Source organism: Notothenia rossii (genome assembly GCF_949606895.1).
Source record: "Notothenia rossii genome assembly, chromosome: 4".
In the NCBI taxonomy this organism is placed as follows: domain Eukaryota; kingdom Metazoa; phylum Chordata; class Actinopteri; order Perciformes; family Nototheniidae; genus Notothenia; species Notothenia rossii.
The window spans coordinates 9726163-9747822 of record NC_136902.1 but is presented as its reverse complement, the minus strand read 5'-3'; the positions used below and the strand labels follow the sequence as shown (position 1 = coordinate 9747822).

The 21660-nt window shown below is 39.3% G+C and overlaps 1 protein-coding gene across 4 annotated transcripts; it reads right to left on the bottom strand.

The window, feature by feature from the left end:
• Positions 1–2525: 2525 nt before the first annotated feature.
• On the bottom strand, positions 2526–21428 carry camk1gb (calcium/calmodulin-dependent protein kinase IGb). Of its 4 annotated transcripts, none has more exons than XM_079675466.1 (13): positions 21281–21428; positions 19620–19725; positions 13772–13897; positions 13177–13251; positions 12212–12350; positions 10407–10530; positions 9957–10032; positions 8724–8836; positions 8540–8618; positions 7149–7236; positions 5292–5635; positions 4585–4678; positions 2526–3690 (listed from the first exon to the last, which is right to left on the bottom strand). In XM_079675466.1, exons 1-12 carry the CDS (start codon positions 21408–21410, stop codon positions 4621–4623), a joined length of 1458 nt encoding a protein of 485 aa, XP_079531592.1. In that variant the 5' UTR covers positions 21411–21428; the 3' UTR covers positions 2526–3690; positions 4585–4620. The 4 variants fall into 4 exon arrangements, with proteins under 4 accessions (XP_079531592.1, XP_079531593.1, XP_079531594.1 ...); XM_079675467.1 differs by having other exon boundaries at positions 19620–19722; XM_079675468.1 differs by having other exon boundaries at positions 21383–21418.
• Positions 21429–21660: the final 232 nt, after the last annotated feature.

Genomic DNA, 21660 nt, shown 5'->3' with positions numbered 1-21660 from the left:
GGCTTCATGAGGCTTAATGACAATGCTTTTTGGAGTTCAGGGCTTTGTTTGTGTAAGAGGGCATGGGTCTCTAGGACAAGAAGTGAAGCCAATCTTCCCTGTAGGTGAAAAGCAGATGCAGATACATCATGCTGTCCTGAGCTGATGGTGTGTGTGTGTGTGTGTGTGTGTGTGTGTGTGTGTGTGTGTGTGTGTGTGTGTGTGTGTGTGTGTGTGTGTGTGTGTGTGTGTGTGTGTGTGTGTGTGTGTGTGTGTGTGTGTGTGTGTGTGTGTGTGTCTCTGTGTGTGTCTCTCTGTGTGTCTCTCTCTCTGTGTGTGTGTGTGTGTGTGTGTGTGTGTGTGTGTGTGTGTGTGTGTGTGTGTGTGTGTGTGTGTGTGTGTGTGTGTGTGTGTGTGTGTGTGTGTGTGTGTGTGTGTGTCTGAAACTCCCTGCAAGAGTTGAGTTGTGAAATGTGTCTGATCTCTGTGACAGAAACACATATCATCAGTTCTCAGAGAAAATGACAACCGAGACGAGACGTCTGCACACCGTGTTCGAGACACTTTGCACCATGACGTTTAATCCAGTCTGATTTATAGCTTTGTTGCATCTTTAAAAGTGGACAGGGTTGGTTTCTGTCTGTCTGTGTACTTTGGTCCATCACGCAAACATGTTGGTGATCCCCTGACCTTCCCTGTAGCACCACCAGCAAGTTGACATTTATTTATGTATTGAAATATGTCAACAACCATTGGAGTAATTTTAAACTCTGTTCCACACATTCATGGTCCCCTCAGGATGAATCATTATACGTTTGCTGATCCCTTTACTTTTTATCTATCCAACATTTCAATTTGTAGAGTACTTGAATAAAAACTTCCCTCAGCTTTCCCTGTGTTCAGTAGTAATTAGCAAATGTTAGCATGCTTAAATGCAAAACGTATAAGATTACGATGGTAACCCTTATATCTGCTCGCGTCAACGTGAACACCTTCATTATTTTCTACTTAACATTCAATGTTTAGAAACAAATGATATTGCTGAATTCCAATATTTGCAATTTCTATTTTGCATTTGTGTAAGGCACATGTGTCAAACTCAAGGCCCGGGGGCCAAATCAGGCCTGGGTTGGATTTAATTTCGTCCCGAAGGATAATTTTTAATTACTATTAGATCTGGCCCGCCGGTATATTGCACCTTCACTCCATCCTGAGGGTCTCCTCAGCTCAGAGCCTGACCCCAAACATTAATGAACTTGCACCCGAGATGAGATGCCAAGTATCTGCTTGAACTAGCATCACAGAGCAGCACACTGAGTTTACATGGATGTTTCCTTCTTGCAACAACAGGGCATGTTTGTTTTTTTCTTTGAGGGGAATCGTTTTTTTGAAGCTGTTGTTGGCCTGTGGAAAAATGTAATCATAAGAAATGACTCTGCAGATAGAGCCATAAGAAATGAATGCAACTGATTATTTAATGTTTAATGTTGTTTTTATAAGCAATCATTTAAGCTTTGTTAGTTCCAGGTTTAATATGTGCAATAAGTTCATTTCAATACGTTTTGCAATAAACATTGAACCAGTCCGGCCCTCGACTAGTACCGATTTTTTTATTTTGGCCCACTGTGTATTTGAGTTTGACCCCCCTGCTGTAAGGCGTTCTACATTTACTGATTTACCTACAATAAAATTGGAACAAATGTAACCCCATGTACAAAAAACGAACACAGGGACACTCTAATCCCAAACAACTGGTGCCATTTTTCTTCCTTGTTTTTTGCCCAGCTGTGAGGAAATGTGGCCAAATAAAAGAACAACCTTTCCCCCGTTAGAACGTTTTATAAAGCTCACTTTGCACAACCGCTGCTGGTAATATCTCTATAAATACACTGTCAATAGCTTTCCTCTTTGAGCAGCCTGGGATCTGAGCATGTCTGTTCGCCAGTTCTGAGAAAAGGTTGAGACTGTTTGGAGACCTTTGCCCTATAATTCTGGCTCCTTCTGCTTGAATGGACCTTCTGTCTCTGGTCTTCAGCAAGTCAACAATGTTATAGGCGTGTGTGTGTTCGGTGTGTGTGTGTGTGTGTTTGTGTGTGTGTACATAGAAGGTTTTATATGGCCTGTAGACGTGAAAAGGAAAAGTTAACACTGGGTTTGTGTGTGTTGCATTAAGTCAACGTTTGTTTTGTTTGATGTTTACTGACTTTTAGAATTTGTAATTTTGCAAAATATCGTTTAATATGAGTCTCTTCCTTTTGTTTCCTATTTATTTCATTATGATCTGTGTTGAATAAGCACAACAAATACATGTCAATACAGGAAATGAAAAAAATAAATATAGCAAAATAAAAGGAATAAGAGATAAGATAATACTGAGTAAATGCATTAATACCTTAACCTCATCACGATTTAACATTTCACTTTGTTTTATCGGATGTCAATTTCATTATTCATATAAAGTATTTTTTTTAATGGTTGGTGTGGAGTCATTTCAAACAAGAAATAGTAAAAATGGAGACAAAAAAAACGGCAGAGCAAACTCAATGCAGGTTCTGTACAAGCTTTATTTATGAGCACACAGGGATCCATCCTAAAACATGGACTAGATCAATAACTGCTGATGCATCAACACAAAGCGGAGAAACGGAACACTACTAGATGAAACGCTTACAGCAACACCTATCACAGAGAATATAAATCACACATTATATTCTAGCAGGTTGATGGCATGTGGAAGCTATGAGTTGGCAATATATACTTGATACACTTGTGGCATTTACACTGTTTGAAAATATATAACGTTTTTTGTCTGTATAGCTTTTTTTGCTTTTTTAAAAAAGGATTTGAAATACACTAGAAATAAAAAAAATAAAACCGATAAGCAATCAACACAAAGAATAAAAATGAGTTTATTCGGATGAGTTTATATCATTATGGCTTGTTTATATATGTATATATTTAAAGCAGCAGACATGCAGTTTCATATATTCTATTGCGCTAACAAATGTAGATTTGCAAGAAGAAAGGAAAATATTTTACACATGATGTACAATAATTTATCTTATTGCGTTGTGTGTATTTTCTGAAACATATCCGCAATCTGAATACATCTTGACATTTAATGTGCACTGATGAATTAAACTTCCTGATCAAAACAAACAGGAATTGTGATTTAACCTTCATGAGGCGTTCAGAGCTCAGAGACTGCTTCACCATGAAGGAGCTTCAGTCTCTTCAACACTGTCTGAACTGCCCTGTTTACTGAAGCCTACCCTGTGCATGTGTGTGTGAGTGTGTGTGTGAGTGTGTGTGTGTGTGTGTGTGTGTGTGTGTGTGTGTGTGTGTGTGTGTGTGTGTGTGTGTGTGTGTGTGTGTGTGTGTGTGTGTGTGTGTGTGCGCATGTGTGTGTGTGTGTGTGTGTGTGTGTGTGTGTGTGTGTGTGTGTGTGTGTGTGTGTGTGTGTGCGCATGTGTGTGTGTGTGTGTGTGTGTGTGTGTGTGTGTGTGTGTGTGTGTGTGTGTGTGTGTGTGTGTGGTGTGGGCTTCTGTGTAGCTTCCTAGGCACTCTTTCCAGGAAAATTAAAACGTCCCAGTGACTGTGAGGACCTCGCAGACCGTTAGAGTCCGTCAGAGGTTCTTCCACTTCTCATCACCGTGCGGGGACCTGCTGATACAAAACAGCTGCATGCTGAGTCAGCACTGCAACACCGACCTGCAGAGGGAGGAAACACACACACTGGGTTAGACACACACACACACACACACACACACACACACACACACACACACACACACACACACACACACACACACACACACACACACACACACACACACACACACACACACACACACACCTGCAATGAGCTGACATTTACACAAAACATGCACAGGACCTTCAGAGTCAGACATATTGATATTCAAATGGTCAAACAGAGAGCCGTGCACACTCATGGCTGTTTGGATCTATTATGACTGAAGTTGGGAAATGATGTGACATTAGAACTCCATTTACTGAATAAAGGGTCTCAGTTTTCATAAGAATATATAAGAAGAGGCTTAATTCTTCTATATATTAAAGCTTATAGTAAGAGCAGGCTCAGGCTTGCCATGAACATCCTCCTGGGTCCGATACTCCATTTAGTTTTTTCTAATTGTATGAGTATTTTATTTTATTTCCTTTCTTTCTTATTTTATTTTGTTCTTATTGTTTTAACTTTTTTCTTATTTATTTGAATTGTATTTAATTATAATGTATTTAAATGTATTTTATTGTAATGACTTCCCCACTCATTCATGTTTGTTGATATGAACAAAAGCCCCTTGAGATAAATGTGTTATTGGGCTATATCAAAAACATTTGAGTTGATTTCATTAAAGACATATTTGACCGATCACAGTAGGAAAACCACAGGTGTAAATATTACAATAAATGATGGCGGAGTGACATGAGGCCGTCACACTGCTCTGGAAATCTTGTTTATGTTATCAATGACACCAGCGGGCCACGTTTGTTTGACTTAGGATAGTTACACTTGATCAAATAGAGATTCAAATATAGCTACAATGTATTTGTACGTCATGAATATGTATTACTTGAACCTACCAGATCAAATGTCTCCAGGTAAACGTCAAGCAGCCTTCACATTACGGAGCAAACTCCAGTCTGCACCGTCTTAGCTATACGGCTTTTAGCGTACCTGGAATTAGAAGAGAGAAGTTTAATTAAGATTCAAGGATTCAAGGCTTTTATTGTCATGTGTGCATACAGTAGCTACAGTGTAGTTATGACAACGAAGGTCTTAGGACACAGGCTCCTCCCACAGTGCAAGTCTATATACAAGTAATTGGAATATTGATATCTTTAAGTTGCAAACAGACGTTATGGATGTTATTTCAAAAGCTCAGTTTAAAGACCTATCTTTTTAATATGGCTTTTAATTTGGGTTAACTTTCAATTCTCACAGATTTTTTGTTCTGTTTTGTTTTTATTTTACATTTTTAATTAGTTTTTTTAATTGTTTTATTTGAACATATTATCACTGTAGATTTTTGATCTTGTTCTGTATTAATTTTAATATTATTTTAATATTGTTGTTATGTTTTCTGTAAAGCACTTTGGGGCTATACAAATAAAGTGTATTATTATTATTATTATTATTATTATTATTATTATTATTATTATTATTATTATTATTATTATTATTATGGCCTGTGGGATGAAGCTGTCCCTGAGTCTGGTGGATCATGCATATTTCCGGATGTGATATTAAAAAATTCTAATTTGCAACATCAGATGAAACAGTCACGTACTCGTTGAGGTTGGCGGGCTCTGAGTGGTACACGTTCTTGCCCTGCTCGGCGATGGAGGGCGCGTGGTGTGGGCCGTCCTGGCTCTGAGAGGCCTTCAGGGCGTGCACGTGGCTCTTGGGCTCGATGGGGCTGGTGGGCAGCGACATGTGGACCGACCCGCTCAGCTTCCCGTTGGTCTGCGTTGGCCGGGGGTCCGGTCTGTCTAGATCCAGGTTCCGACTGTGGGTCTTGGGAGGGGGGGTCACGCTGATGGCGGGGACGCTGGGTTTGTTCAGGAGCTGCTCAGTGTGCGCCAGCTGCAGCTTCTTCATGTGGTTGATGACCACCGTAGCGTTGTACGCTTTCTGGGAAGTGAACAAAGACAAGAGGTTCAAAAAGAGATCTTAAGTCAGTCAAAGGTCAAAGTCAACTTTAATGTCAATCTTCCAGTTTGTGTGTTCAGACAGAGAGATCGAAATACTGTTTCCCACAATCCCCAATATAAAAACAAATGTATATAAAAAGATCAAATAAGTTTGCAAATATCTATAGACCTGTGTGAGGGGGTTGAACTACATTCATAATTAGTGATTCAAGTAGTTCAAATACTACCTAGTACACTATAAAGACTACAAACTATTTTTGGGCTGGAAAAATAAATAATAGTTTTTGCTGCACTACTGTTATTGAACCCTCTTTTTGTTTGAATATAAATCAAATATTTCATTTTATTGTGGCTTTACTATTCTAATTAAACTGCAGTTTATTTTAATATAAGTTAAATATTTGTGTGGGATCTTTTTGTGGGGATTATGTATGACCTTAATTCATTTGAAACTCAATCGACGGCCATTTTTTACTAGCATTTGACATTTTCATTTAGATATTGTTAGATATCCGCATCATATACATTGACAACTTGATTTTTTTCTTTGGTAGTTTAAACTAATTTTTCTATGAGTTTTAGTTGGGTAGCTTTGCTGTAGTTCAACTGTAGATCAACAGCTTTCTTAACCCTCCTGTTGTCTTCGGGTCAAATCTGATCGATTCACTACTTTCATCAATCATAACTTTTTTGTTTTACATTCGATTGCATTAAAGCTTTATGATATCCTTCACAGTAGACATTTGAACATATAACATTGCTGATCACCACTTTCATTGAATTTTGGATGATTTAGTCAACTTTGTAACAAAGGTCCGGTCCGGTACACCTGGTACACACACACACACACACACACACACACACACACACAAACACACACACACACACACACACACACACACACACACACACACACACACACACACACACACACACACACACACACACACACACACACACACACACACACACACACACACACACACACACAGAACAATTTGACACATTTCCCGCTCTCATGTGCCCATCCCCCCACATGGATCACACCTGGCACACACAATACATGTTCAGTGTCTATTCTTTGTATATTTATTGCAGTTTTTCATGTATCCCAGTAGTCTGATACAATATGTACAGTTTGAAAGGGTGTTAAATTACATTTGGTAATGATTAATGGTTTTTGTGTTAATGTAATAGCAGTTAAAACAGAACCGGTCAAACTTGACCGCGAACAACAAAGTAAGGGGGGAAACGAAGACAATAGGAGGGTTAATGCTTAAATCTACTGAAGCTTACACGATGTTCCTGCTACACTCCAGACATTAGGTTCACTTCTTAGTCATTGTTCCCCTGCCCTGTTATGCAATGAAGTGCACAATCAGCACTGATTGCCGAACAACATCTTATCGAACTCTTTAATCAGGAAGGATTTCGGTAGGCCCTCGATTAATCCTCTGAATTAGATCCTCTCATCAAGGCCCTGAGAGACTAACCTTCCACTTGGACTTGGCGAAGTTCTTCTGGATCTGAACGCTGACAGAGTAATAGATGTCCTGGCTCCGCGCCGTCTTTCCAATAATCCTGAAAACAGATGACGAAACAGAACGGTTAAATATATTTCCAGGTAGTGCTAATCCGCTGTGACCTGACACTGTGAGGATACTCTCCTGTAATAGCTGGTTATTTTGGTTGTAGTTTCACTTAGGTGTCATAAATCGAACATGTTGTTTCACTGTCCTTTGTAGAGGAACAACAGCTGCTATTTGGGATTACTTTGAGATTTGTATAACTTCAAAAAATAAATGTTTTGTGTTATTTTACCCAGGATTCAGTAGTTTAAAGATGATGTATTGTGAAAAGAACTGCCTTTATCACAATCTTAACTATATTGCAGGGAATTATTTACTACTATTATAAAAGTAATGTAAGGGTAAAAGACGAGACAATTTAAGAGTTACTTGCCAATAACAAACTGTTAGTGTCTTAATTAATATCCAGAGACAATGAGGATGAGATGCCTCTTTTACTTTAGCAGCTTAGAGATTATAAAGAATTTACTTTATTTTCCTGATCATGCAAACATCTGTGTCAGCGTACACTGTTATTAAAAAATATATATAAACCTAAAACATCTTCTATTTTAGGCTCATTGTTGGACTGAGTAAAGAATAACAGTAGTAGATAACTGAACTAACAAGAGAAAAAATAAATACAAAAATATGTCAAGAAATGTTTAAAATTGCATTATTTCTGGTCAGGCTGCTTAACCACCACACATAATGCAAAACACACTTTATATACTATTTTATATCAATAAGTTTAACTATTTATTCCCCCCCTTATGATTGTTTATGTTGTCTGTCCTATCGCTGTGTTTTTTAGTGTTATGTATGTGTATTTTTTGCACACTGGGACAGAGTTGCTCTCTGAATCTCGTTGTACTCTGTGTATAATAAAAGGCTTTAACTTAACTTTAACTTTTATTTGATAATGAGTAAGCTAGAGCTAGGTTTTTAAGTTGGAAATGCACATCAATATATTCTATGTTTACCTTGCATTTTATTTCAGATTCAGATTAGGATTCAACATACTTGGTTGAACATTGAATGTATATTAAATGGTAATGTGTCTTTGGCACAGACAGATAAAACAACACTCACCATACACCGTACAACACACACTTCACACACAAACAAATAAATTGCCTCTTAAAGTGACTAAGTGGATGTCATATTTAAAAGTTCTTCATGTGGTTTATTTTCCCAATTACACTGAATGATAAGATAATGGAAATGATCACCACAGAGTTTGAATGAATGTCCCTAGTAACCAATGTGTGTATAAACCCCTCTGCGGTGTGGTGCTGCTGCTGATGGAGACTCACCAGGGATGTCTGAGTGCCATTTCAGTGGAGAAGCGCAGGCTGGGAGTTTTCTGCATCATGTTACGGATGAAGTCTTTTGCTGCGGATCAAAATGTGACACGTGTTAGGGCTGGAGCTGGGGGAATGCATAAAGCAGCTGCAACAGGCTCTAAATGATATATGTGTTGATGCTCAGTGTAAATACCAGATTCAGAAATATCATCCCAGAAGGGCGAGTCGAACTCATACTGCGCCTTTATGATCTTGGAGAACAGTCTTGTCTCGCTTTCTTCGTAAAAAGGGGGATATCCACAGAGCCTGAAACACAAGCATTCAGTAAAGTTAGGAACGTTTTGGTTTCAATGCACGCTCAATGTAAATAATATCCTACTTTTAAATGTTAGCTGTAATGGCCCTTCATAGTGTTCAATGACAGATAGTCTACAGATGTGTATCTTTCACCGTCAACATATGTTACTTCTTAGTTCTGTTTTTTTTTTATTTAGTGATCTTATGTAAAACAGTGTGAACAGTAGATGGGTGGTGCTATGACTTTACCCTGCCTCATTGTTCTATATCAAGCTAACTGTGTGCATGACTGGCTTTTAATCTTGAGATCCACTTAAGAAAGAAAAACCCGGAGCTGATTTACAATCTTAAAAGTCTATTTGCATATATCTCTCTATCTTAGTCTAGTTATATGTGCCCACATTAACCCTCCTATTGTCTTCGTTTCCCCCCCCCCCTTACTTTGGTGTTCGCGGTCAAATTTGAACGGTCCTGTTTTAACTGCTATTACATTAACACAAAAACCATTAATCATCACCAAATGTCATTTAACACGCTTTCAAACTGTAAATATTGTATCAGACTACTGGTATACATGAACAACTGCAGTAAATATACAAAGAATAGACACTGAACATGTACTGCGTGTGCCAGGTGTGATCCATGTGGAGGGATGGGCACATAGGGGGGGGGGGACACATCTAGAGTGGGTGTGTTTGTGTGTTTGTGTGTGTGTGTGTGTGTGTGTGTGTGTGTGTGTGTGTGTGAGGTGTGTGTGTGTGTGTGTGTGTGTGTGTGTGTGTGTGTGTGTGTGTGTGTGTGTGTGTGTGTGTGTGTGTGTGTGTGTGTGTGTGTGTGTGTGTGTGTGTGTGTGTGTGTGTGTGTGTGTTTTATCTGATCCGGATGGTTACTGATTCCTTTTCTTTATTGACCGGGAACATCATGGGTGTTACAAAGTGGACTAAATCATCCACAATTCAATGAAAGTGGTGATCAGCAATTGTATATGTTCAAATGTCTACTGTGAAGGATATCATAAAGCCTTAATGCAATCAAATGTGAAACAAAAAAGTTATGATTGATGGAAGTAGTAAATCGGTCAGATTTGACCGGAAGACAACAGGAGGGTTAACAATGGCGTTATACTTACAAGATGTAGGTGATCACTCCGATGGACCAGCAGTCGACCGCCTTGCTGTACGGCTTCTGGGCCAAAACCTCAGGTGCTGGAAAACAAGAAGACATTTCACATTTGTTGCTTTTAGGCCTGCATGCAGAGAAAACTGTCTTAATATTGACACTTCTGTGTGTGTCCTATATTTCCTCAGACCTATGTAAGCCCTCCCACCGTCACAAAGTGTTCATACATTATTTATTACACTGATATTACAGCAATACTAACATTTATTTGCTTTGTATAAAAGCATCAGCTAAATAAAATAAGATAACATGAGATAGGATCAAATAAGATTTCACAACGAAAAATAATAATATAACAACAATAATAAAAAATTATTTATTTAAAAAATACAATTAAAGGAATAAAACTGGTGTAAGTGACAGTATAATATATGAAATGTAACTTCTCATGTCTCCTCACCTACGTATCCCGGGGTGCCGCAGGCGGTGGACATGATGTCGCTGTCCACCATCTTGGAGAGGCCGAAGTCGCCGACCATGATCTTGGAGTCCTCGTCCTGACTGTAGTACAGGATGTTCTCCGGCTGCAGGGACACACACAGCAGCTCTTCACACACACTCATGACCTCAAAGCAGTTCTCCTGTGGTGCAACAAAGCCTCAAGATGTTCTTTTGCTGAAAGGGACACGGCTGATAATGGATTTGTACCACGAATTCTGGGAAACACCGTACACTTATTTTCTTTCTTGAGTTTGATATGATAAACTACTCTCATTTCTTTTTTTCTTTTCTTTATTAAGGAGGGAAGATTTAACAATACAACCATTTTACACATTTTGGTTTTCTTATTACAGGAAATAGCACTACTACCCCTCTTTTGTTACATACAGGGAAACAAACAGAATCCTTCTTTCAATTTGCACTACTCTCATTTCTGTACGGGAAATGTGACACTACAAACATTTAATTTAATGCACTATAGGCACGTTCACACCAAGTACTTTTCCCACAAAGGTTCCTGAGAATTACGATTTAGTTTAGTAAATTAGTTCTAGAGAACCTTTTTTACCCCCTTTTCAGTCCCTGCTAGAGAGCAGGGACTTTCGTGGGAGAAAAAGGTTCCTGTGTCTGATTGGCTGGGCGGAATGCAAACCACGCCCCGTCAAACTCCCAAAAACGTTTGTGAAGCCGCCATTTTATTATCCTCTCATTGCATTATTAGCATTAGCATTAGCCCAGCGCAGAAACGCAGAGAGACTAACTTATGACAACACAACATAAAACATGGGAGCGGTCCCTAACTCCGGGGACTTCCGGCCGGGGACTTCGGGCGGCAGTATACGCCGTGAAGTTGTTTGCGGCCTGCTAGTAAACCCAAAGCAGAAGAAGAAGAAGTGACGTCAGCGGCTTCATTTGCCTAATCCACCCCCAGGAACAAATTTCCGGTGTGAACGCGATCTGTACTTAGTCCATGAGAACTAAAGAGTTCTCAGGAACCTTTGTGGGAAAAGTACTTGGTGTGAACGCGCCTTATTACTTAATGCTTTTAATGTTTTTCATTTTTGTAGAGCACTTTGAATTGCCTTGTGTTGAAATGTGCTTTACAAATAAACTTGCCCTGTCTTCTACGATACAATCTTTGACATCATTGGGTATATTTGAGAACACTTTGATCTCCTATCTTTTGGTTTCACATGTTTAAAGTGACATTAATGAACATCTGTGCTTCAGTACTTTCGGGCACTTAAACAGTTGTATTTATTAATTATCTTTGTGGTGCCTTTTTCCATTCAACTTTGACATTTTTGGTTACTTTTGTTTTTATCAAGCGGCTTATCTTTACTAAATATACTTGCATACACATTGTAATGTAAATATCTTGAAATGTGGCTTCACCCCAACGACCCAACTCAAATCCAGCACCAGACACTTTTTACGCTGCTATGGACAAAATGTCCCAAAGATATTGAAGTGACTGTTATTTAGTATATATAGATTGCTGTGCTTTTATTTATGTCTTAATGTTTGCATATGTATAATTGTGTCTGTTGATTGTGTATATATACATAGGTATATACATATTTGTATTTGTTATATTCGTGATTGTGGGAAACGGTCTCTCTGTCTGTACACACAAACTGAAAGATTGACAATAAAGTTGACTTTGACAATGCTGTTGAATAGAAACATGTTTTAACTTTGGTGATTGAAAGTGTTTTAGCCAAAGTGAATGTAAGACTTATTGTTATAGTATCTGATTACTACCTTCAGGTCTCGATGCACGATGTCGTTCTTGTGCAGGTAGCTCACGGCGTGCAGCACCTGGCGGATCACGCTGCTGGCGTCTTTCTCCGAGTACACCCCCCGGTCCAGAATACGGTCAAAGAGCTCTCCGCCTGCAACACTGAAGAGAAAACACCACTGCCATTCAAATGTGATCGAATGTCCCTGTTATTATTCTTTCTTAGCTCATCTGATCATTTGACCATTCATAAATCAAAAGGATGCAGAGAAGCTAATTCATGCTTTTATATCTAGCCGACTAGACTACTGCAATGCACTATTCACTGGCCTCCCCAAGAAAGCTATGGGAAGACTCCAGCTCATTTAAAACTCTGCAGCTAGACTACTAACGAATACCAAAAGGAGGGAACACATTAGTCCTGTCTTAGCTACTCTACACTGGCTTCCTGTAACTTTTAGAATTGATTTTAAGGTGCTTCTCCTCACATACAAAGCTCTAAATGGACAAGGCCCCAGCTACATTGCTGACTCTCTAATAAACTACACACCCGCCAGAACACTGCGATCATCAGATGCAGGTCTATTAGAGGTCACCAGAAAGAGTCATAAGAAGATCGGGGAAGCAGCCTTTGTAAACTACGCCCCAAAACTGTGGAACACGTTACCCAACAATATTAGGGAAGCTAATACGTTAGGCATTTTTACATTTTTAAAATTTACCAAAGCATTTTACTGATTTGACACTATTATACTGCACTATTCTCTGTGATTGACATTGCACTATTTCTCTATGTTTTATTCTCCATGTTTTTATTTTTAATTATTTCATCCCACTTTATGCTTTGCTCTTGCTGCTTGTTTTACACTGATTGTATTTCTTATTTCTTACTGATGTAAAGCACTTTGAACTGCAATCCCCTGTATGAAAGGTGCTATACAAATAAAGTTATTATTATTATTTGAATAAGAATGTAAAGGACGCTCACAGCTCCATGACGAGATAGTAATGGGTCCGACTTTCATAGAAATCCTCCATCCCCACCACATTGTCGTGTTTGACCCTGAAAAGGGAAACGAAAAGGTGCCATCATTAGATCAGATAACATTAAATACAATAAGATTACATTAGATCAAATAAGATTACATTAGATTTACTTTATTGATCTTATATTGGAAAATTATTTTGTTGAAGCTGTTTGTAGAAAAGCCATTGCAAATGATTAAAACAAATAAATAAACAGACAGTAAATGTCATTTGATTCGACTACATCAGATAGAATTACATTATGTAAACTTTATTTATCTCAAATTGGGAAATTGTGTAACATTGCAAATGAAGTAAACAGTAAATATAGACATATTAACAAAATAAAAGTATATATTTATTGGAGTACACAATTAAAACATGTACAGAATAAGTAAAATTGCACTGTAAAAGATTAAAGAAACTATAAACCCACAAAATAATTCACATATTTCAACAAAAACAACAGAAATGGATCAGTGTGATTCCTCTGCACACTGACTACTGAGAGAATATGAGATGTTTTGACGCTCATTAAAAATGCAAACGTTAATTACCTCCTCAGCACGGCGATCTCGTTCTCCAGATTGAGGTCTCGCGTCTGTTTCTTCTTCACACACTTCATGGCAAACAACTTCCCCGTCTTCTTCTCCTTCACCATGAACACCTCTGAGAACGCCCCGCTGTTCATCAACAACAACACAAACACAATGAAAGTGAGTTATTGATGATGCCTTCACTGGCCTCTTGAAAACATCAGAGAAAAGAAGAACAGCAGGAGAAATTAAGCTTCACTTTATTAGAATCATGGGATTGTAAATAATATATTTGGACAAGAACAGTGTCAGGGAATAATTTCCATAGATGTTTACGTTTCGCCTTCTGACGCAGATGCCCAGCCTTGGGCAGCATGCTATCTCCCTTAAGGAGGGGCTGCCCTAGCATTTTGTTATTGTTACCAGTTTGTGACCGGGCAACTGTCGGTCAGAGATAGTTATTGTTGTGGGACACCTGGAACACATCCTTCTCGGGGTGTAGATGACCCCGAGCCATAAGCGACAACAAATGTGATTCAGTGTCCTCAGCTGTTTAGTCTATCTATTGAAGACTGTTGATTATTACGCTCTGAACTAGTTAAAACCTGGAGCTACAGAAGGGGCCTTCAGAATTGATTGTGGCCTCTCAACCGTGTTGTCAGACCGTGGCCCGTGACATGTTTTGTTTATTCTCCGGCCGAAGCTCCAAATAAACCCCTAACCCTAACCCTCTCCATCGTGTCTCTCTTTGAGTGCTGACTCCAATTGCTTCAGAAGTTTCCCCCACAGACAGCACATAGTAGTTGCCTCTTAATGGACCTACTTTCCATTTTTCTCAGCCAATCAGAATGTCTTCCATGCTTTCATTTCTCTATTGTGTTTATAGGTCAAATGCGAATGATTTTCAGCAATTTTGATCTATTTGCAAGCCTTAAAATGAACGTATTTTTGATTCAGATAAATGTGAGTCCCATTAGTCTGTATAGGTAAATGTTAAACTAATTTAACATTTTAGAAGAGACTCAGGCAGATAATTGGATGATGAAAATATGGATACGACTCACGTTTTTTCTATTCAATATAGCTCTGATGAAATTAGCAATTTAGCTTAGCATAAGGTCTGGAAACAGGGGGGAACAGCTCGTCTATATACATTCAAAAACCAAATGTAAACAATGCATGACTGTTTCCCTGTAAAACCATAAATTGTGAGTTTAAAAGGTGCTGGTAGGCAGGTGTGTGTTACAAGTGTACATAACCAAGTTAGCCACATTACACCTTCACACGCTTACAGTGTTTACAACATGTTTCCTGTTTTTCTTCTATACATTTGACAGTTTCGTCATGTCATTTCTCCGCCTCCTTGCGCCACACAGAGGTGGAAACGGCCTCGGAGCGAATACAAATAAACACACGGCAGAAATAGCAATATCAAGGGATTCAATTAAACTGCACTGAAGCTCTCTGTGGATTAACCAATCACATGTCAGAGGCTTATTATGCTGCTCCGTGTCCATGCTATCTTCAGAGTTGTCTGGGAATAGTTGTTCTACCTGCGGGATTAGGTGCTTTATCCCTTACGCAAGGGAACAGAGAGTTGGGGAACAGGGTCAGAGGGGGGGGGGGGTCAAGGGCAGACAGGTGTCGCTTTGCCTTCTGGGTGCTGATGACCCTGACCCTGAGGCATGATGGGAGGTTATCTAACGTGGAGAGACAATCCCCCGCTGGACGATGTCAGTATTGATGTAGATGAAAAGTGAATTTCCCCTGGTGGGATAAATAATGAAAGGTCCTCTTCTTGTTTTTCTTCTTCTTTAAAAATAACTGTGTTCGTTAGATCAAAAAACATAGATAGTGCTTCTATTGCACGCCACTGCCTTCAAATAAATCAAATCATTATTCTTATCTTGGCTGCACTTTTATTTTTGGATTTTAAACCTGTCTTATTCTATTTTAGCATGTTTTGATTCCACTTGTTCTCTTGATTTTTTATTTTATAATGGGTTTCTGTGGCAATATATCTTAATGTTTGATTAAAGATCAGCAATCCAGTCCATGATTTGTTGAAAAATCACACAAAATACCAGTTTTATAGAGTCATTATAAGCATATCGTTTCTGAGAAATAAAAATGCGCCTAGTTAGTCAATGCTAAATGTTTAATATTTATAGTTATCTTGTATAACTTGAGCTTGTTATTCCTGAATACTTCTTCAGTTGATTGAATTAAGTAGAGCATGTTTACATCTTATAATCTGTGTGTTTTCAACATTGAAATCAACCTTTTTAAATATGAAAACGCCTTGATCTTATTCACACTTCACTCTGCTTCTTCCCATGATCAGCCACACCTTCAGTTGTTTCCGGAGGGATAATAAACACAGAGTCTGAAATGTGTGTGGTTAATTGAGAGCTGATTTTAAATTGAATTTATAGATATTTATATTATATTGATATTTATTTATATAGATTTGAGAGATACCAAAAGATTCACACCCTATTAAAAACAGCCTGATTGCTCTCAGGGAGGCAGACAGGAAGGAGCTGTCTCTCAGCTTCATCACCGCTCTTCACATCCCGTTGCACAACTGATTTCTCCGTGGTTACAACATCTCATTTTCTTCCGCGGGTCTCCTCGAAGCTTATCGTGTCTCTCAAGAGAAATCATCAATCAAGCTAATACCAGACAGAATTTATACATATATAAATATATATTCAACAAGAAAGACAAAGGCTAATAACACTACTGGAGTGTGTAAAGTGGGATGCTTAAAATTCACAGATGTTAACGAGAATAAAATTGCTCTGCTTTTTGAGAGGTGAATTCACCCCTGAAGAGATTACCCTGATTGCCAGGAAACAATTATGTTGTTGTTGTTGTTTACACTGTCTGTGTGTGATGAGGCCCGAGGGACAGGCTGTGATTGGTGTCCTACGCGATCTCCTGTCCCTTTTGGATTAGCTTCCTTTTTATGATGATGGAAAACAGAAAGGGTGTCGCGGAGATCAGGCGAAACAGCAGGAGAGTTCACTGTTGACACCTTTAAAGAAGCCTATTATGCTTTTTGGGTTTCCCTTGGGTTTTTGTGTTATATAGTTTTTTTTGCATGTCAATCATCTACGGAGGCAAACATATTTCTCTCCCACCCCCCCCCCCACCCCCCTGCCTGCAACCGCATTGTTTACTTCCAGAACAGAGCTAGCATTTCACTTCTATTAGCTAGCGCTCAAACACATTGTATGTGATAGGCTAAGGGGCGGGACATCTATAAGCGGTTGACCAATCACAACAGAGCCGGCCAGCTAACCAATCAGAGCAAACTGGGCTCTGGTTTCAGACAGAGGGTGAAAAGAGGTGCTGCAGCACAGGCAGTATGAGAACAATAAAGAGCTTTTTGAACATTAAAGCATGGGGACAAAATAATATAGGTCACAGTGGAGGCAAAATGAATAACAATGATTAATTTGTTAGATGAGGTGTCGGAGAAAGTGTGTTCATATATCTTCGCCTAGTTTTCCATTACGCCTCCAGAACTGTTTTGTGTTTGGGGAAATCACCGTTATTGCTGCACACTAGGGCTGCAACGATTAGTCGACATAATCGACGACGTCGATCATAAAAATTCGTCGACGCGGAATTTTAGTGTCGACGCGTCGTATAAAAACAATCAGAGAGCCGGTAACGTTAATTCAAAACTGCGCAAATGTTCATTTGTAACTGCAATGCACTACAGGAAGTGCTGGGGGCAGTATACTCTCCATTGTCTGCCATGACTGCATTCTGTACTAACAACAAAGAAGAAAGAATACGAACGATGGCGGAAAGGAGAGAGAATGAGGGTGATGAAGAGCTCAAAAAAGCGAGACCGAGAGTTTCGAAAGTGTGGGAGTATTTCACAGACGACAAGCCAAAGAAGTCAGTGAAATGCAGAATTTGTAAAGGGGAATTGGCATTCCACGGCAGCACTACAGTGATGCACGAGCATTTAAAACGCAAGCACCCTGGAACCGTGAGGACTGCTACTTTGGATCATGGGTAAGTTTGAGCAAGTTAGCCATAGTCATGTTTACGTTAGCTTACATGTTGGAAAACAGAACGTCTCATGGTTAATGCTTGCTAAGCAAACGCTATGTCAGTTATGTTGAGGCTGCGTGTCCACCAACGAGCTGCTAAACAGCGCCAAGCTTACAGCGTAGTAGAGCACACTAGAGCTTTATGGACGCTGTAATTAATTCCAAACTTAAAATAATAATTAACAAGGGTCTGCGAAATGACAAGAATAAAATGCGATTGAATTGATCCTGGGACTGGACAACAGGGTGACATTCACAGGTGTGCAGACTTGAGGTAGAACATGCACTGGAGCCCGGAAAAGGAGCCGTGCCCACAGGAAGCAGAGATGGAGGGTGTGACAGAAATAATCGTTAGATTAGTCGACTAATCGAAAAAATAATCGACCGATTAGTCGACTACCAAAATAATCGTTAGTTGCAGCCCTACTGCACACTAATTGGACCACATAATATATCATGTCCTGTGCTGGTTAGGGGCCTCGCTCGTTCCTCACTCTGCAATCACCGCTGCTCTGGAACATCCTCGGCCCTCGGCACATATCGCTCTGTTTACACACAGCAGCAGCAGCAGCAGCAATCACTCCATCGTTCCCTTGTTTACAGTCGGCCTCTGAGCAGCTGTTCCCCAAACACTCGAGAAATACTCCAAAAGACCTGCTGAGTTCACTTCACTGAAATTAGGTCAGGAGACTGTTAGCTAAGACTGTGCACAGTTTCCATCAGTGGTGTAAAGTACATCCATCAAGTACTGTAACATGTAGAAGTACTTTTCTTGAGTATCTCCATTTTCTGAAGCGTTGTACTTCTACCCCACTACAATTCAGAGGTAGATCATTTGCTTTTACTCCATTAAACGTGTTGAATACTTTTAGTCAATGTGCCTATATTGATTACTGATACAACCTATAATCAATACTTAAATAGGACTTTAGTAACATACATGGTTTAAATTGACAATGAGTCAATCTGCATAATAAGTTATTTTACTTTTGGTACTTCAAGCATATTTTGATGCAAATACTTTTTTACTTTTACTTATTTGAACACTGTACTATTTCTACTTGTACATAAGATAAATATCTACAGTAAAAACGTCTTCCAGTACTGCTGTTTCGTTTATAAAGTTTCAAAATCTAGCTCAAATTTGGCATTCTTGCCTAAAAATGTAACTAAATAATAAATAATGTCATCAAAATATAGTATTCATTATTTCAACGTCAATCAACTTATCAATTATTCAACTGCAGCTCAACTTGTTTTGCAACCAGATTTTTAAATTTGTATTTACATTTCTCTTTTCTTTTGTGAGTCTCATAATTCAAGGAAACGTTAAAGAAAAAATTTCAATTTTTAAAAGACAGATAGATGTATTTTGATAATTGTATTGACCTGCTTAGGTGACTCACATAACACCATGAGAACACCATGAGAACACCATGAGAACACCATGAGAACACCATGAGGACACCATGAGGACACCATGAGGAGACAGACAGACTAACCCTCTCACGGGCAAAGCATCTTGTTGACTAAGTCCTCGGTAAAGTAGGCCTCAGCATGTCAATCCAATCATCTGTCCTCAGACTCAAACAGCATGTGGAGGCTTTATCGTCACGGCACGTGCAAGTCAGAACACATGGGACACTGTGATCGACTTCAATATCTCTCAAACTAAACCTCCAGAAATGCTAAATATTCCCAGAGGTACCACGGAAGAATCTCTGTAGTGTTTACAACAACAGAACAGGAAAGTAAAACCAGTCCGCTCAATAAATATTACAAATAAATGTACTCACGATCCCAGCTCCTCCATGAAGTCGAACACCTCCTGGATGTCGTCGACGACCTTCATCCACTCGCCCTCCTGTCGACACATGTCTGCGCAGACTTCAACAGGGACTTCTTTTAGAAAGAAGAAGAAAGGAAAGAACACATAAGGTCCACCTCTTAATCATAATCAGAGATTATTAAACAGTCTTTAAATGATGGATGCAGGTGTTGGTGCGTCAGAGGACGAGCTTTCTTTGTCTGGATGACAAAAGGTTAGGGTTTAAAATCCTACAGGAATTTATAAAGCTGTGCAAAGCCAGGCCAACTGTACCAGGTCTAAATGACAACATAGTGTATGAATTGATAAAATGTCAGAAGTCAAACAAGGAGAAAAGTAATAAGAACCTGTTGCATTGATTGTTTTCTGTTGCATCGTCAAAAATGCATTGAAAATATAATAATTAGCAAAATGATGTTTCCAAAATAAGCTTCCTGCACAATTAGGATCATCACACATTATTGTGCAAGAAAAAAGACATTTGTTTCACTAATAAACATTAGGATTAGGAGGGAATTATCCAATAAAACCACATGTCCTGAGGAGGATTAGGAGCACTTTGAATGAGCAGGTTACCCAGTTTAGTTTCCTGGCCTCTTTTCTCTTATATAAGGGATTAACTCTTGATATAGAGAACTGACCTTGTTACAGGTATAAATAAACACCAAAGTATAGCCTCAACAATTCATATGTGTTACAAATCTCTTCAAAATGTACCTGTATACAGTAAAAGCCCATAATACATGAATATAAGAGCAACCGATGAGCAAAGACAATCTGACATTTTAAATCCCGCTTTCATTTATCTTCAAGTCAATGCATACAGTAACTCAGATGATGCAGCTGAACACAATTAAGCGATTAAAATGATTATACTCTAGATTATTATCCCCACACATTCAAACAATGTCCATTACACACAGACAGACACACAGATCCCCCTGAGGGTATGCTGTTTCCGCACACAACACACACGTCTGGCACCTCCTGCTCTCCCGCAGTAATGATTTCCTTCGCAGCAGCAGTGTGTTGTTATTCAGCAGAGCAGCTCACGACATGCACACACACACTCACACAGACATGCAGAGAAATGTTCAACAGCACAAGCAGCGATGCAAAGCTCATTTGCAGTCAAACCATGCAGCAGGGATCCACATCTCAATGCAGTGTTGTTGTTTTTGAAATAGCGCAACAATTCCTCCACGTTCTCTCCATTCTACAGTCCCTTTCTCTTACGTGCAAGCTTTAGAGTAGAGTCGCATTGTTTTTTTCTGCACATAAACACCAGTCAATGCTGCTGTGATTGACAGTGGGTTGCAGCACCTCCTTTCTACTCTAACGCTACCAGAAACACCAAATTGGCAGGATCTGCGGAAACATCAATCTGCGGCAAAAACAAGCAGAAATTCAGACCAAGCAGAGCTCTGACGCCTGAGCGCGAAAAACACCTTAAAACACAAGTTTGGACTCATGCATGAAGGATGTTATAGAGGAGAAAAACTAGAACAGAATACAAATAAGGCAACACTGGCGCACTACTTTACTCCGAGCTGCTTTTAAAAGCAAACAACAGTTGTTTCCATTCCAGGTCTACTTTAAAATAAAAAAAGATTCAGATTTGAGACTTACCCAGAGACTCTGCGATGGAGGAGTACTGCTCTGACTCTCCTGCCAAATGCTCTGCGAGGTCTGGACGGATTACTGAGTCTGGGACATCAAAAGAGGAGCTACCTGTTGTGGAGTCAGAGATTACATCCATGGAGAGGGGGGGGGGGGGGGGGGGCGCACTGCTGCAGAGATCCGCGCAGCAGCCACAGGTTTATACAGAAAACAAAGCGTGTTGCGCAGAGATGAGCAATATTTCTTTCAAAACGACAAGATCCATTCATAACAGCAACATGTGCACGCGCATGCGCAGATACACGCACTTGAGTTTTGCACGTTTCAGCACAGCACAGCATTAATGTTTGATAGTCGATGACGAAGAAGTACCTATATTTAATGCTATT

Excerpts from the sequence above, each read along its gene's own strand:
- camk1gb (XM_079675466.1), bottom strand. The coding sequence starts at position 21,410 with ATGGATGTAATCTCTGACTCCACAACAGGTAGCTCCTCTTTTGATGTC. Across the intron at positions 13,898-19,619 it reads TTCATGGAGGAGCTGGGATC|CGGGGCGTTCTCAGAGGTGT; the intron begins GTGAGTACATTT and ends GTTGATGAACAG. Across the intron at positions 10,531-12,211 it reads TCGTGCATCGAGACCTGAAG|CCGGAGAACATCCTGTACTA; the intron begins GTAGTAATCAGA and ends GTGTCCCTGCAG.